We start from the raw sequence: 17,553 nt of genomic DNA, 5'->3' as shown, positions 1-17,553 counted from the left end.
ATCCCAAGTGATGATGCACTTGATAAAAAGGAAACCAGTCTCATCCTGTAACTCCCTTGTCAACTATGCTCAGGAATATAAGTATTTCTATATTTATTAAGTATATTTAATAAATCAATCATACACATGTATTATTGTTAGCGGAGTAGTTCCAAATCATTTAGCTTAAAGTTATGTATATTTACTTAGAATGAAGTTCCAAAGGTAGTTACTTCTGTGTACATATATATAGGGTTTGCAACTTAAATGTTCAAGGGCTAAACATTTTCTCAGAACAAATGTTACAAAGTATGGTTAATTTATCCCAGGAAGTTTCTTTTAAAGTATTTAAAAAGTGATTTTTGAAAAGTCATGGAAAATATTTTTCAAAGGAGTTCTCAAACATTCAAAGAAATAAAGCTAACTGAATTTTTGGTGCTCCTTGAATCCTGCCAAGTATTGTTTTTCAGTCATTTCTTTCCCTATGTTCAGATGAAACTCCTCTACTGTGCAAAACTCACAGAGAAAGAGCAATTAAATGTAGGCAACTGTAAAAGAAATGTGGGTTTTCTCATTGCATGGAAAAGTCCCTAAGTTCTGTTCATGGCTGGAAAACTTCTTGCCCCGAAACCTGAGAGCCGCTGCCAGTCAGTGCCAACAATACTGAGCTTGATGGAGCAAGAGAAATGTACTAGGTAGCTTCCTAATTTCCTAAACCAGCCTTCCTGATGCTGGCTGGAGATCATGAGGGTTGTAGTCCAAACCACCTGGAGCACATCAGGTTGGGAATGGCTATGCTAAACAGTCAAAATTGTACTACTTATGAGTAGCAAACAATGTAAGTTTGAAGCTGGTAAATGATGGGAAAGTTAGTTATCTTTCTTAGGAAAGGCCCAGAATGATGGGCTGAGAGTAGCACTTGTCTGCCTTGTCCTTTCATATTATTTTCTCCAACAAGGCATAACTGCAATTATACAGGGATGTCTGTCTTGGGCGATGATGAATCCCTTGTCATCTTAATGCAGGATGGATCATCACATACTGTGCAAGAGAAGAATAAATAATCTTTGATTAGAGAAATAGTGCTTAATGCCTGTATATTCAACCCTTTCATTAAAAGTTGCTTGAAACAGATTTTTACCAGGCACTATGAAATTAGGGTTGTTTTCCACTCTTTTGCTATGCTGTAACCAATGTTTAATATGCATTATGCTGTCCCATGAAACAGGCCATCATATGGGTCAATAAACTATTTTTAGGAATCACGGTCCTAAAAGAAAACAAAAGTTCACTATTCCACAGGATCGTTTATGTGCTTTCTGTCAGGCCGGCTCCAGGTTCTGGAGGGCCATGATACCTGGTGGATCCAGCCACCCTGCTTGTTTGTGGCCAGGCTTCTTGTATGCCTACCTATGGGAGCAGTAGTGGAGGCGCTACACTGCAGCTGCTAGCCGCATTCCCAAGGTCATTGGAACTGGCCCATTAATGGTGGCTCCATGCCTGACGTGGTGGTGGTGAGTTTAGGTGCCATTCCATCACTGCCTTGGCCAAATGCTTTCAGCTACAGAAGCAGCCCCAACTGTAACAGTGGCCATGTGTGTTGGTGTCCAAATAGCTGTAGGGAATCTTTTCATATTGCAGGAGTGTGAAGGATCCTGTTATGAAACTTGCAGTGTTCTCAGAAAATAAAACTTCTTGACAGTCAGGTTTTAGTGTACGTCTGCATATATTTGTGTTTGTGTATTTGTATAGTTGCTCTATTCAACTTCACCGGGGTATTTATTTATCTGGAACATTTTTACTCTTTACAAGCGTCTCAGGACAGCAATACAAAGCAGTAGTGGCAGCATACAATAAAATATAAATCTAACAAAACCAATATTAAAATCACAATTAACCCTTAAAATGCTGGGAAAATAAAAAGGTTTTGGCCTGGCACCAGAATGAATAAAACGTTGGTGCCATGTGCACCTCTCTGGGGAGCAGGTTCCAGAGCTGGGGTGCTACTGCAGAAAAGGCACTTCTCCACTCCCCTGCTCTTCTTCAAAGAGGGCTTCCAAAGAAGGACCTCAGACCCAGATCTTAGAGGACAGACAGGTATATAAGGAAGATATTAAGATAGAAGAAAAATACATTCTTTTAATATAGAAGAAAATGCTTAGTAGTTCAGAGGAGTATTTCAACCCCAGCATCCAACTCCCACATTCAGAGTCAGAAGCCACAGACTTTGAGGAAGTTTGGGAGTGGGAGGGAGATCCATCCTCAGAACCAGTCATAGGAGTCCCAGTGCTCTGAAAGCTCCAGTGCACTTTGCCATGTCTTCTTAGGTCTGAGGAAGTCACATTGCTATCCTCAGATGTAAGCCCAGAAAGACCAGCAGAATCCCAGTCTTCCCTGTGTTTCCAGTGCCTATGATGACTGAAGCAGCCCATGTATGTTTAATCCAAAAGGCTTCACTTGCCAGGTATACAGCTAGCCATTTAAAGCAGCAGCTCTATTTAAAGGCTCACTCTGAATTTGCTTGTCACTGAAGCAACATTTCAGCCTGCTTCTATGACTCACCTGCATGCACTTTCCACAGAGCTATCCGGAGTACCACCTGCTATGCTTTGCTTTTGCTTTGCTGGAAACTGAAAATGGACTTGCTTGACTTTGCTTTGTTCCCCTTTCCAGAGCCCAAACTTGTGCCCAGTGCTCCCTCCACCATCACCTTGGGCTGTAACTCTGGCGTGTTCCAGATGACATTTTCTATAAATCCAGAATGGTATACATTTCAAATCCATCGCTGTGAACACAATTATTCCAGATTCAAGTTTTTGGAATAAAAATGAGATCCTCCTGCTGGAACCAGTAGCAGTGAATGTGCTTGCTTCTACGTTATCTGCAAAGGCCAGTAAGCATGGTTGAGGAGGAAAGCCAGATGCCCTTAGCATGATATGCATCTTTACCGAAGTAGCTGTCAGTCCTTGCAACAGCTGCTCCCACTCTGGTCCCAGTTAGTAGAAAGGCTGTAGATCAGCATATGAGCCAGGGTGGAGGGAGTGGCACCTTTGCTGGGAAAAGTTCAGGTAAAGGGTGGTGGAGATGGGTAACGAGTGGGTAATGGTAGCCCTGCTTGCATGTCTTTGTGCATGGAAGTACAGGCCATTATGGGTAATGATGGTGGTTTTCTTCTTGACTACTGAAAGTTCATAATGTGAATCCTATGTGAATTATGAGAAATGTTAAGTGCTTCTCCTGATAAGATGGCAATTCGTTAGTTAATTAGTTAAAAGTAACAGTTTGCTTCTGGCTATTTTAAAGTTCTGATGCGGGTTGAACCCAGGCCCACACATCCAATTGTGACAAGTCTCTTCCCTGCCCATCATCATCATCATCATCATCATCATCATCATCATTTTTTACAACGTTCACCCCCAGGGAAGCATCTGCCTGTCCTCAACTAGATGCACCAGCATTCCTGCGAGAAGCACCTGCAGCTTTCTCTGCTTTTGCTGAAAAAGGGGGTGGGTGGGGATAGTGTCTGTTCAGGGAGGAATGCCAGAACCTGTTTGAGGCCTGTCATCTGTATTGTATTCCAACTGTTAAAACTTAAAAGTATTGGCTGCATTCCCCAAGGTGTGACAGTTGCTACCCTTTAAGCCTTGTGCTTCACCCAGAGGCATCGAGGCATCGACTTATGCTGGAATGTTTTCCTACAAGCAAATCAGAGACCTTTAATGTGTTTGGCATTGTTTGATTCTGTAAGGTGCATGAGCCAATAAAACAAATCATGTTGAACACCCTTAGCAAAGTAGAATGCACGTCCTATTACCAAGATGGAACCACTGGAGCAGAGCCAAATCCTGTTCAAGTCAGGCATGGCTTTTACATTTCTTTAGTTGATCTTTCATTGGTATACACACAAATTTGATAAAAAATGAGATGTTTTAGCAAAATGCTTGAAATGAGTAAGGGGTCCCACTAAAAATGGCCAATATCAGTGGGACACACAACCATTTATCCTTGGCTTAATTTATCACTCAGATACACTTCTGTAAGTATGGAAAATCTACCACCACAGAAGAGCAGAGGGAACCCTCATTATGGACACAGCCACTCATTCCTTCATAATGTCCTGACTACTGTAACCTACTCTGTGGAGGGCTGCCTTTCAAAGGCAACTGGTAATTTCAAATGGATGTAAAATGCCATTGTCAGACAGCACAGAACCAATGTCCTGTTTGATCTGCATTGGCAGTTGGTTTATTTCTGGAGTCAGTACAAGATGCCAGTTCCTACCCCTTCAAGCTATGAATGGTCTAAGCGGAACAGCAAACCCTCTTATAGGCAAAAGAACATTCATGCTGGATCAGCAGCTGCCCACAGAGTTGTGGTTATTGGGCAATACAGAAATGTAATAAAAATACCATACAGACCAGCATTACATGTAAACCATGAAGAAACAGGAGCACCCTTATTTTTCCCAGCAGTTGCTATACTTCCTCTGATACTGGAGGTAATTTTAGTCATTATGACTAAAAGTTTTTGATAGCATGGTGTTTCCCACCCCACCCTCTGCCGGATTTGTTTAATTCCATTTTAATACTGTTGAAATTGGTGGTCATCACTACATTTTGTGGGAGTGAATCTTATAGTTTCATATAATCATAAAATAATAGAGTTGGAAGGGGCCATGAAGGCCATCGAGTCCAACCCCCTGCTGTTGCAGGACACCAATTTACACCATCCCACTCAGATGGTTGTCCAGTTTCTTTTTGAATGTCTCTATTGACAGAGAGCCCACCACCTCTCTAGGCAGCTGGTTCCATGGTTGTATTGCTCTGACAGTGAGGAAGCTCTTCCTGATGTCCATTCTGAATCTGGGTGGTCGCAACTTGAACTGATTATTCCGTGTCCTACACCCTGGCATCAGCAAGAAGAGACCTTGATCTTCCTCTTTGTGACAGCCTTTGAGGTACTTATGGAGGGATATCATGTTGCCCCTCAATCTTCTCTTCTCAAGGCTGAACATGCTCGGTTCTCTCAGTCTCTCCTCAGGGCAGTGTTTCCAAACCCTGGATCATTTTTGTTGCCCCCTGCTGGACCCTTTCCAATTTACCTGCATCTTTCTTAAATCTTGGTGCCCAGAACTGAACACAGTATTCCAGGTGAGGTCTGACTAGTAAGGAGTATAGAGGAACTCCTACTTCTCATGATTTGGAAGTAATACTTCTGTTAATGCATCCCAAGATTGCCTTTGCTCTTTTGGCAGCTGCATCACATTGTTGGCTCATGTTTAGCCTATTGTCCACAATTACTTCAAGATCTTTTTCTTTTTCAGTTCTGTTGAGCCATGTATTCCCCATCTTGTATTGATGCATTTGGTTTTTCCTAGGTGGAGAACTTGGCACTTGTCCTTATTGAATCTTATTCTGTTGCTTTCAGTCCAGTATTCAAGTTTATCAAGATCGCCCTGGATCTTCATTCTGTCTTCTAGGGTGTTTGCTATTCCTCCCAGTTTTGTATCCTCTGCCAACTTGATTATCTTTCCTTGTACTTCATCATCTAGATCATTAATAAAGATGTTGAAGAGCACTGGGCCTAGGACTGAACCCGCACTAGTTGCCTCCATCCAATTTGAGAAGGTGCCATTGATGAGCACGCTTTGTGTTCAGTTTAGCAGCCAGTCCTCAGTCTTCCACCATTCATAGCACTTCCTTCATGGCACATTTAATGTTAGTCCTTCCTGTCCTGAAGGATCCAGTGACCAACCCTGGTTCTTAAGATGATACTGAGGCAAGTGCTGCAGTATATGCTTTAGTGATGTAGCACACAGTACAGCCACACACAGACAGTTTCCAAGTCTGAGCCCCAGCAGCTCCTGATGCCTGGCTTCGCTCTGTCTTTTGAGTGTGTTCTGCCCTCTGATGAAGACTTGGGTCTTGCATGAAGCCCTTGGGATAAATGGATTCTTCCACTTCAGGGATGGGGATGCAACTACTTCTGTCTTCCAAATGCTGCAGGTGTTATTTATTCTTGGTTCCCCCAGCTTCTTTTTTTATAATTGGCATTTTGTTAGTCTTAATTATTCTGTTACTGTCAGATGTTTTTGATTTTTTTTGATGAAAAGCAAGATAAAATAAGTACAGTTCTGTGCAGCTGACATGTGAAAGAACAGATTGATAATATTTCAAAATGGTTTCTTCAGCAGTGGCATTAGGATGAAAAATAACACCCAGACATGTTTTCTATTCTTTGTCATTGTCTTCTCCTTCTTTTTAATTCTTCCAGTTTACCATATCACTTTAAAAATGTGACTTGACCTTCAACAAGCTGTTACATCTAACTTACCAGTTGCAGAGGAGTGGAATTCACTCGTGTAACAAATTTGAATCAATGTACTTCCTCTAAAGTACCCCTTCTGTCGGCTGTAGGAACTGTGTAATCTACAGGGATATATTGCTAAAGACATCTTGACAAAAAGATGTTCCACTTCAGTCTCTGCTAGAGTGACATGTTTACTCCTCTGCTCTATAGAAAAGCATAGAGAGCACTTTTGTTATTTATAATTTATATTATAGGCCCAGATGAATAATTTAGACAGCATTAAGCTAGGTCAGGGCCTCAGGAACCGCAGTTGGGGTTATGAGCCCAGCATGGATGCTCAGTTGCATGGCTACTGGATCAGTTAAGTTCTTCCTGCCTCAATGTCAGACTTCCTATTTTAAGTTCCTTGGGGCAAGGGCCTGCATTGGTGATGCTATAAATACTAGCTAACACACAGGATTATTTTATTCCAACATTTACATTTACTTTGCAAACCAAGTAATTTTTACCATTTGAGTGCTTAATACCATTTGGGTTTTTTTTTTTAAATATGCCTCCCATTTCTGGTACCCACAGGAGACTGTATGTGCCTGGGGATATGGGAGCAATGGCTCCCAGCTGCCTGAAGTTGCATGGCTACTGAATGTTATGTAGTTACCATGGAGGAGGGATTCTCTAGTGCAGTCATGCTTGTGAGAAGACTAATATGTGTTAAAATATGTGAGGTTCCATCCAATGTTGTTTGTCCACAGCAGAATGGATGCTTCCTGCATAACCTCCAGATTTGAGGGGACAGAAATGAAGGGAAAATCTGGCTGTGCTTCCCATGCAGAAGAACCTTGACATCTATAAAACAGTTGGGTGTTTTTTAACCTGTGATTATTGCTTGTTATTAACCATGAATAAGTTGTGCTGGATAGGAGGGTGGCATATTATAGACTTCAGAGGTGATACCTGCTCACATGGAGTCACTAATTTCTTCTCCACTGTGACAAAGGAGTGGAGAGGATTCATCTCAGCATTGGGCCCTGTATTGTTTGTGGTTGAAATGCCTTAGGCAGATATGTCTGTCTCTTTGAGGGTGGATACATCAGGTCAAACTGGCATGCCTCCCAGCTGGTAGCGCCAGGAGGGGTGAGGACTGTCTCTTAGTTTATATCTAAGGCTTCATGGGTAAAGTAGGGGTTTGCCACTTGTGGTTCATGGCTTCTTTCCAGGTGTCTTTGGGCTGTCTTCTTGCTCCTGGCAACAGCTTTCCCCTTCAGGTCACTCACACTGGTCTGAGCAATTGCAACTAATATAAGATCAGTTGAAACCTACCAGCCCTGAGTCATAGCAACTGGAACACAGAGTAGCCAAGAGTTGCTCCACAGTGCAACTCTGACAGTCAGCTTAAAATGTCCTCTTAGTGGTCTTGAGTTTCCGTGGGCTTCAAAACCCAGTTCATGGAACTGGTGACTCAGTCTGGAACATATTGACCCCATCCAGATTTATGGTTTGGTGACTGAGCATCACCATGACTGAACCAGGCGCTAGAAAGAAGTCTAACCCAGGTTTCATCAAACATAATTCTAAAGCTAGGGTGGACCTCCTTGGGTGAGTGGGGCCCTTCACACATTCTCAGTCGAACATTCACTTCCACTCACACTTACACATATGGTCACATGGGGGTGAGAGAGAGGCTTTCATGGTTTATTCTGCTGGAAATTCCAGTAGAACTGTGTGATGGTGACAGCAACTCGAGGGCAGGTAATTAGAGGGCTGCACAAGTTGCCTCCAAGAGTTGCATGTGACCTGAGGGCCATGGGTTGCTCAACCCTGGTCTAAATATATCTGTTGAGGATTGGTTGTATCTTAGCAACCACAATACTTTGATTTTATAATATTTAAGTATGATCAATAGGTCCATTAGAATTTATTTCGTATTGTACCAGAACTCTGTAGGTGACACAAACTAAACATGACAAATACTCACATTTACCTTTGCCGCAATATTTATGGTCCACCTTTGATACCAAAAAGCAGCCTCAAAAGCCTACAAGTTTAAATGAAGTAATGACATAGAGAGAAAACTGTTCACAGCCTTTTCTTCTACCATCTCTTTACTCAGAATCCCTGTCTAGGCTGCCCTCCTGAAGAAAGGGAAATGTGACTTTGTGCTCCATCTAATTTGGGTCTCCAAGGACAGCAGGATTTCAGACTGGTTAGACTTGGTTTCCAGCCAGCAATTTGTTTTGTTGCTTGTATGATTGCTCCCAAAGGAGCTGTGATTTAAGAGGAGTGTCAGCCTTAAATGACCGCAAGCTGTAGAGAAGTGGAGTCTCAGGCAGGTAATCATATTCAAGAGTTTGCTCAAATATTTCAAAATGGCCAGGATCCTTGACTGCACACTCAGTATATTTGGGAGCCAAAGCACTGTGTTGTTTGTGTCCATCACTGTTGTATTAGTGCCTTTTTGACTAGTTAATTCTTTCTGCAAGTCAGAAATCTTCCATACAAGAGGAAAACTCTGGTATGGAGCTCTGTGAATGGGAAGGATGGGATTCTTCATAAAGACTTGTCTGGTTACCAAGGTGAGTAATATACCACCATTGTGCCTTTGTTGGTACTCCCAAAAGTTTGATGGAGCTTTGCTAAACTGACTAGAGTTGCCACATTATCACAGTTAATGCCATTTAAACTGGCTGGCAATCAGGGGGAAAAAAACACAGCCTGATCATTTTTTAAACTTTCTGGTAAGTTTCCAGAGAAGAGGGAAAAGGCAGTCATTTTCTTTTCAACTCAGAACATTTATTGATTGAGTTGTGCACTCTATAGACTGCTTTTGTACAGGGCAACCTGGCCAAAAGCACTGGCTCCTCACTCTGTCTCCACACTGAAACAAGAGGTGTCTGCCCCCAGATTGAGTCCATGTATCAGATTTGATTTAAAGAGCTGGCAACCCTAATTCCATCCCTTTCAACCAAGGGTAATACTTCATACATCTGACAGACTCTAGTCCACAGAAGCTTCTGTCACAATATATCCTAAACTTTGTGGAGCAACTAGAATCTTGGTTGCTTTTGCTACATGGCTACACTTCAAGAAGTCTCTCCAAGTTTTCTCTTTCTTTGTTTAGAACTTTAGTCAAGACCTTTTTTCATTTCAGAAAGTATGAGGACCATCCTTTCCCCAGCACTACCATCACCTAAGGGGAAACTGGGCAATCTTACCTATAGAATTCTCTTATAGAAAATATTTATTTTTCAGGGCCTGAGGAGCTTTCTGTCACTGTAAATCATTGTTCCACAGGTAGAGTGGGGAGTCAGTGCTGTCTCCAATTTTGTTAGAATACTTTAAAATACCCTAGTAGCTGGTATAAGAAGCTTTGGCATTGATGGGTGCCAACCCCAGAGATGAGTTGAACAATCAAACACATAATTTATTTAAGAGATACTTTGTACATAAGGGATTACTAATATTTACTTTGGAGTTTTCAAAAGCCAACTTCATGAACATTCTTAAGGACTCAAAAGATGTTGTTGCTGCTTTAAGCCTCTAAGAAGGACCTTTAGAGGCCAAGTTTCCTAAACCTCCATCCTAGCCAAATACACTTACAACCAAGTCTTACTCTTGGATAGTTTTCCTCTGACACCAAAACATTTCTTGTTCTAGTTTTGGCTGCTTGGACATTTTATCTGGGATTTTACGACCTGCTTCTATAAGCCTTTTTTCTGGTAAAATCTTAGGACAGCCTCCTGGCATAACACAGCCACCACCTCCCTATCATCACCAGCTATGTATGGTTATTCCACAGAGCAGGTACAGCCTAATAAACTGTCCTTAACTCTTCCTTTTCTTCCTGGATTTCTCCTAGTCCTTCTAAACACCACACACCAGCAAGCAGAGCTCCTTCCTCACTCTCTACAGCAGGGGTCCTCAAACTTTTTCAACAGGGGGCAGTTGAAAGGCGGCGGCAGCTGGTGTGGGCTAGTGAGTTGGGAGTGCGCGTGGGGCGAGGTGGCGGTGAGTGCACGCCTGGTGTGGTTGGCGGTGGTGGCGGGACTGAGTGCGGGCACAGGCACAGGGAATCCAAAACCTCTGACGTGGCAGATCTGGCCCGCAGGCCGTAGTTTGAGGACCCATGCTCTACAGACTGAACCAGTCTCTCAACTGTCCATTACAAACTATTTAACTGTGGTTTCCTAGCCACTCTTTTCCACCAAGGTACACTTCCTGGCCAATCAGAATTGAATTACCTAATTCAATCTCATCTAACAAAGTTCAAAGTGATTCCCTGTCTCTTTCTCTCTCCTGCTTCAGAATATCAGTTACTGCTATGTGGGGCTTTGACAATAACAAAACAAGGCCTACTCAGATACATGTTTGCCTCGAGGGTAAAAAGTTACATTAAGTAAATATTACAAGAGCCATTCAACACAGGAGATTTCTACACAGAAGATCTGAAGAGGAATTGTCCATATGGCTTTTTTAAATGCTGCATATTGACTTTTGAAAAATGGAAAGGTGAATGTGCCTCTGTAAAAAGAAAAAAAGTGTGTCCACAATAGTCACAATTGAAAATTCACATGAAAATAGTTGGAAGATGCTTCAGCAGTTAGTTCTGAGATATGACCGGCCTGTGTAGTAGTGACCCTTCTGTAGAAGTATGCGTGTGGTGAGGGACAAATTTGCTTGCCATAGCTTGTTAGCATTTGGGCCTTGGGTCACTGTGCTTTGTGAACATGGGAACTAAGACCTTATTTGATTCAAATGACTGCTTTCAGGTATTTCACATTACTTTGATAGTGTTTTTTTGAGGGGGGCATGGTAACATATAGCACAGTTGTTTTGGGGACTGTGTACCACATGGAAAGCGCTGCTGCTTAGGATTTTGCCCCAGGCGACAAAATGTTTTGGGTGAGCCCTGAGTCACCTTCTTTCTTGTAAGGATACATCCCTGCTTTAGTTAAGCATGTAATACTTTCTCCAGCACTCAGTCTTGGCCTGATCCTGAAACAGCATGAACTTATAATTCAGTGCACTGGTCGGAAACCTGGTACCCTCAAGATATTTTGGACTACAACTTCCACACTCCCTGACCCATGCTGCCTGGAGCTCTGGACCAATACAGCTGTAGGGCACCAGGTTCTCTACCCTCTACAGCTGAGTGTGTGAACCTGTTCCTTCATCCTCACTTCTAGTGCACACATAAGAAGGGGATTGGAATCGTCTGTTTCTGTTTTCATCAAATTTCAGTTTATTTAATCTGAACTATGTATTGCAGTTAGTTTCCAGTATGGTTTATCTGAATAAGCCAGGATCAAAACTATGGTTTAATCTTGGTTTGTAAAGATGAACAAAAGCACAATTAACCACAATGTTTTCTTGTTTGTACAAAATGACACACTGCCATTAAAAAAACAGGAATGAATGCTACTGATACCTTCTCAGCCTCACTGCAGTGAAAGAAGCAAGAGGCAGTGCATGAGTCTGAGGCTTGTTTGTATACTGATGTATGATTTATTATTGTGACTAAACACACCTCCTTGCCCTAGCCCATTGCTTTGCTTAAAATACAGCCATGAAAATATGTAGGCAGAACTCTAGTTTCAGACCTAATTTTACAAGTTGATTACCCATTCAGGAAGACATTTCCTAATTATTGTTCTCCAGAGAGAGAAATAATCTGATCTTCCCTCACCATTAGGGAGAATCGTTTTAACCAAGATGGCCAGTTCTTCATTTATAGTATTTCAATATCCTTGTGACTTGGTTCTCCAGGCTTTCCTGGAAAAATCATCCGGTATGTAGGTTGGGGTAACCTGAACTCTGTGGTCATCATCTTGCTGTTCCCCAGGTCTCTGCCATCTGATGTGAGCTGGTTGTTGAATGTGCACGGGACCTTTTCAGTCGTGGCACTGAAACACCACTGCCGGGATGGCTTACCAGGCTGCAACTTCAGCATCACTCTAGTACCAGACACATCACTTCATTCAAGCAGGCATGTCTCCTTGTAACGTAAGTCTCCTTGATTTGGCTTAGTCATTATTTAATTTGTTTAAATCCGAGCCAAACACAGTGAACACACAGCTTATATCTGTTATCTACATGTACTTTCAATGTTTCATTAGAGAGTGAACTTCTTAGGCTGTTTTATTCTAGCTGTTCCACAATTAATGATGGAATAAGAATGATAGGGAGTTTTTCATTTTCTTGGTGGGCTTATTATTAGGTCTTCTATTTTTGTTGACTTTACTTTTAAAAAACTTTATTTCAAAATACAATTTTTGGAGGGGTGAAAATAATTTATTCCTTTAGTGTTACTGTATGTGTCCGTTTAATTGTTTTATTGCATTTTATCCTAAGAGTTGAACCGGAGGACTGATATAGTTATCTATATAATATTCTAAGTGTGTTGGTGATGACTTCTTGTTTCTGGGATGTGATGAACTATGCAAAGGCTAGGCTGAAATCTGTGGCTGAATGCAGGCCAAGTTGTAAGGACTTGGAAGGATAAGCAGCAGAACTGTTAACTGAATTAGCTCATTTAGTTTCCTCTGTGTGAACATGATATCACATTCTCCATATGCCAAAGGGCCATGTGGAAGCTGACATTTAATTGAAAACCCTCATGACTGCCATGCATTCCCCATTAACGAACTATAGCAAAAATTCAGCACAATGTTTTCCAGACAGTAGATCACATGGTATGTGAGATGCTGCAGAAAGAAGTCGCTGCTTCCAAAAATGACCAGTGATCAGCAAGCTGAAAAGGGGCAGGCAAGCTCATATCAAGTAAATGGGGCTAAATGTAGAGTGGTGCACAAGTCATGGAGCACACATCTGTCATTTCAGAAGTGGTAGCCAAGCTTTGCTGGGATCAAGACCAAAAACTTGAAACTGATGGCTTGGCTATTACAGCTCTTAATTCCTCAGCTAAGAGCTGATGGTGCTGGCATGTGTTGGGGGTGGGGGTGGGGGAAGATACAAGAACCAAATCTTTGGGGGATTTCTTTAACTACTGCCTGCCTGCTGTTATGCACCATTGTGTCCAACAGCCTTCCATCAATAATGAATGGTGTACTATTTATGATGGATCTTGTCCTTTGTCCCATCCAGTATTAATTTCTGACCAGTACATCTTGGGTTTTATAATGGACTGAAATGAGCTCTAGAAGAGAAGTTATGTTACTTTGTAATAATAATTTTTAAAAAAACATAGTGCAGAATCCTGTAATGCTTTACCCATAAATTGTACAAGTTTATGCTGCAATACCCTTTTTCTTCATCAGAAAAAGGAAATGGTCAGGAAGTGGGGTGAGAGGCGCACAGGACCTTCTCTAGAGAAACTGGAGTGTGACTTGGCTTTAACAGTGTCCTAAGATGTGAAACTATTCCAGGCTTTTTAAGCACACAGTTCTTTGTGAATCCCCCTTCCCCTCCCACACAAATATCCCTTGTATACATGGACATAGCAGACCAGGACATCATATAAAATATTTGGTGGGTACTTTGGTTGGGAGTTGGGGTTAGGGATAGTCTTAAACTATGGAGTCAATATGGAATTCCCCCCAGCCCCAGCAGCTCCCTGAAAAGGGGCTGGCAATTCGTGACCTTCCAGATGAGGTGGCCTATAACTCACATCATTCCTCACCATTGACTGTGCTGGCTTAGGCTGATAGGAGTTGTCGGCCAAAGCATCTTATGGGGCAAGAGTTACCCACTCCTCTCCTAGAAGTCACTAAAAATCTGTTTCTTTGGGGGTTTCTCCCCATATTTATGGGATGTTCCTGTAGAGCCTTCAAAACTATTTTGTTTTGACTTCAGTAATTGGGTCAGAAGCTACAAATCTACCTTGCCTCTGAATAGAAGCTGTGCAGATGTTTAGCATAAAAGACTACTGACTCTGAAACCTGAAATGCTTCAGATTTTGCAGCTAAAATATATTGTTTCTTGTAGTAGTTCTTTTGTTTGTTTGACTTGGTAAGCTGTTTTGTGGGCCTTGTGCTTTTATATGGATGGAAAACTTAAAAAGAACTCTGCATCTGTGTGTCCATATTTATTATGCCAGATACCTTAGACCAGATCCGAATGGCAGAAATCTCCTCCATAGGTGCCATTTTTCCTTTTTCAAAAAAAAGTTGGCTGAGTTTTCCGGCTACAAACTGACCTAATTATCTTGGAGACTTTGTTCTACTTTTGCTGTGTGCATCAAGTTGGCTGATCCCTTGCCTTGGAGTTACATTTCTGTAATGCCAAAAGCAGGTTTTTACTCACAATCTCAATGGCCCAGATGAAAAGAGCTTAACTTTGATCCAGTTTTTGGTATTATAAATTCTGGCACAGTTCCATGAAGAGAGAGAGAGAGACTTGAATTCTTCATGTCATTTTTCAAACATTAAAATATGAAATGGGAGGAAGAAGGCAAATGGGATACTGCCTGTAAAATGTTTATTTGCTAGTGCTGCATATTTCATGCAAAGATAGTTGTACGGTGCTCAGTGCCTCCAGCATGTACAGAATGCAGCCTTGTTAACACAATACTCAATAGCTGTGATGGTTACAGAAGAAAAGATAAGAAGTCCAGAACATGGCTAGGTATAGAAATGGCATGTTTGGAATCTTTGGCAGGCAATGTTTGGAGCTTGACCGAATGTGTATGTTTTCACAATTTACATTTCTGTGTTGTTCTTCTGTCGTGTTAAAAAGTCCCATCTGCAAAAGGCAATTACTCAATTAAAAAGACCTTTTCTTTTGAATGTGTCGGCAGTAGCAAGCAGTCTTGGATGCCTTGCTCATTTATTTACTTCTGATATGCCTTTTAGTCTCTCGATTCCACAGGAAGAGTGGATGTCATTATTCTGTATTGCGTGCCTGGAGAAGGCCTTCATGACAGCTAGCGTTAAAAGGCTGTTTTCTTCTTGCAGCAAGGCTCTTGGAGCAGAAAGTGTGGATCGACTTATTATACTCTGTGACGAATGCCTTGGGCCTTCACAGGCTGAACCAGGATGCAAAAGTACTGCAAGTGTGATACTGACAGGTTCACATTATGCTCCATAGATCGTTCCTTTGAGTGGGACGTGCATCCAAGCCCATCTGCCCTATCCTCTGAGTTTCCTACAAATGTACTTTCTTTGCCTTATCAAATAGTAATAATAGATGTTTCTGGTTCTGTAGAGTTTGAGCGAAGGCATATTTTGTATTCTATGGATGGACAGGGCATTCCATTAGTGTAAGGAACAAATAGCTATTTATGTTACACTAGGGAGGGCAAGCATCTTTTTTTTTTTTGCATTTTTATAAAAACTGACATGTTGTTTAAATAAATAAGCAAATATGCAATTGTGCCTCAGTTTTTACAGTACTCCAAACTTTGTAACACAGTTTTCTGATCAAAGTTATGCACAAAACAACATGCATTAGGGAAAAAATCAGAAGTGTGATAGAGTATACTTGTGCTTCAAAACAAATGTGCAGTAGTCGTGGAAGGCAAAACATGTGTCCATCCCCAGTTGCCACCACCTTCAAGTGGGACTGAAATTTGGATGACAGGTTGCTGCAAGAGGCCTTTCCTGGATTTAATCTGGAAGGGAGAATTGCACATAGAAGATCTTTGGAGGACCCACCAGTGCTGATGGCTGCTTTGGACTGGTTCCATCGACCCATTCCTCTTGGCTCGATTTTACCTAGCAGCAGGTAACAAAGCCGAATGCCATTTTAGATTCCCCACTGCACAGGAGCAACAGTTTAAAAAAATGTTGTGAAAGATGTAAATAGTGGTCAGCCTGTAGCCACTAACTGCAGGTTTGCCTAGAAGCAAAATGATATGGGTGTGTGTGTGTGTGTGTATCAGCTCCCAAACCTATCTACAGTTGTCTTGACTGTAATTCTGATGAGAAAGAAGTTTAGGTCTAAATTTCTTTTCATAACTCCGCTACTGTGAAATTAAAAAGTTTTGTTTTAATGCACTCGAGATAACCATCTTGCTTTTAAAAGATGTGATGAGACAAAAGCATTCCCAACAATATAATTGTCTAAAGGAAGAGTTTGGTGAGTATGAATGAATGCACATTCTTGTAGAAATTACTGGTAGTCCAATAAACACTGCTTATTTTTTACCACATTTCAACACCAGATTTATACAGTTTCTTTTAAATTCTTATCACGTTCATTTCTTGAAAGTGTTTAACTTCCTGCAAAAGTTAAGCACTGCTTAAGATCTCTTATATTTTGAGAGTTACATATGCTTAACTCTTTCCCAGTGGAATTTAAAAGAACTTAATTCTGATTTGCTGAATTATACCTTTCCTTATTTATATAGACATTTTCACCTTCCATTTATGTTGGAAACTGGCAAATACGGTATTATGCACTAATAGATTACCTGGGATTCTTTGAGGTGCAAAGTAACAGTTGCTTCATAACCAGATTTTCAGCATCTTTGTTCTATGTTTTATGTAGGTATAACTCATGAAGTACTAGCGATAAAGACATTGACTTAATTATAAACTTACATGCGTAGTTTTGCAGCCCTTCAAATTATGTAAATGAAATTTCAAAGCACTTACCATATAAAATGCTTACATAATTACAAAATTAATTATCTATCAGATAGCATGGTATGTGTCACAAATTTTGCTCTCTACACCTACACTTAAAAAAGAAAATCAGTTCTTTCTTGATCTCCATTTTGATTACTACTGCGAATTTTCCCAACACTATTATTCCCATATGAGAGTACTGTGTTCAACTTGTGGTTTTGGTGTTGTTGTCCACTAGCATTATATAAATTTCATAAACTTTCCCACCATCTTTATCATCATTCTTTCGCCCCAGCTGTGTCTGCTGTGTTTGTATCCTTTGAATGAGTTCTAGATGCTGTGCCACTTTTGCATCAATGCTAACAGGCTGATCTATGAGGTGAATCTGTGTTCTACAAAAGGACCTGGGCTAGCAACTTACTGTTCAGAATGTCCCTTCTTTAGTTTTAACACCACTTCTGATTGTGCATTCTCTCCTTTCACATGCTTGAACTCTGGTAGTCACTCACAAGCTTTTCTTCTGCACATCATTCCCCAGGCCTCTATTCATTTATTAATTCTCTCTCTCTGACTGGGTTTTCTGGATGTGATAACGTCATTAGTTGTTACAATGGGTTGCCATGTCATGCAGACTCAGACCAATTCCACAAGGTGGCTTGTTGGAGCACAAGAAGCCATCCTGACCCTTCATGATTGTTCTTGGAGTTGTTGTACCCACAATGGATTGCTGCCTCATCAAAAC

General features: G+C 41.3%; 1 protein-coding gene across 2 annotated transcripts in view; it reads left to right on the top strand.

Annotated features, from left to right (window-relative positions):
* The first annotated feature begins 12,206 nt into the window (after positions 1 to 12,206).
* FMNL2 (formin like 2) overlaps positions 12,207 to 17,553 on the top strand; it is a 279,853-nt gene continuing 274,506 nt past the window's right edge. Inside the window, exon 1 of one of the 2 annotated variants that reach the window (XM_044418182.1) lies at positions 12,207 to 12,288. In XM_044418182.1, coding sequence (XP_044274117.1) covers positions 12,274 to 12,288 — 15 coding nt within the window. In that variant the 5' untranslated portion in view covers positions 12,207 to 12,273. Of the gene's footprint in view, positions 12,289 to 12,987; positions 13,066 to 17,553 lie in introns of those variants that run through there. The other variant, XM_044418181.1, reaches the window with a different exon arrangement.

This window comes from Varanus komodoensis, unplaced genomic scaffold (assembly GCF_004798865.1).
Source record: "Varanus komodoensis strain SLA01 unplaced genomic scaffold, ASM479886v1 scaffold9, whole genome shotgun sequence".
Taxonomy (NCBI): Eukaryota; Metazoa; Chordata; class Lepidosauria; order Squamata; family Varanidae; genus Varanus; species Varanus komodoensis.
This window is presented reverse-complemented; position numbering and strand designations above follow the sequence as displayed.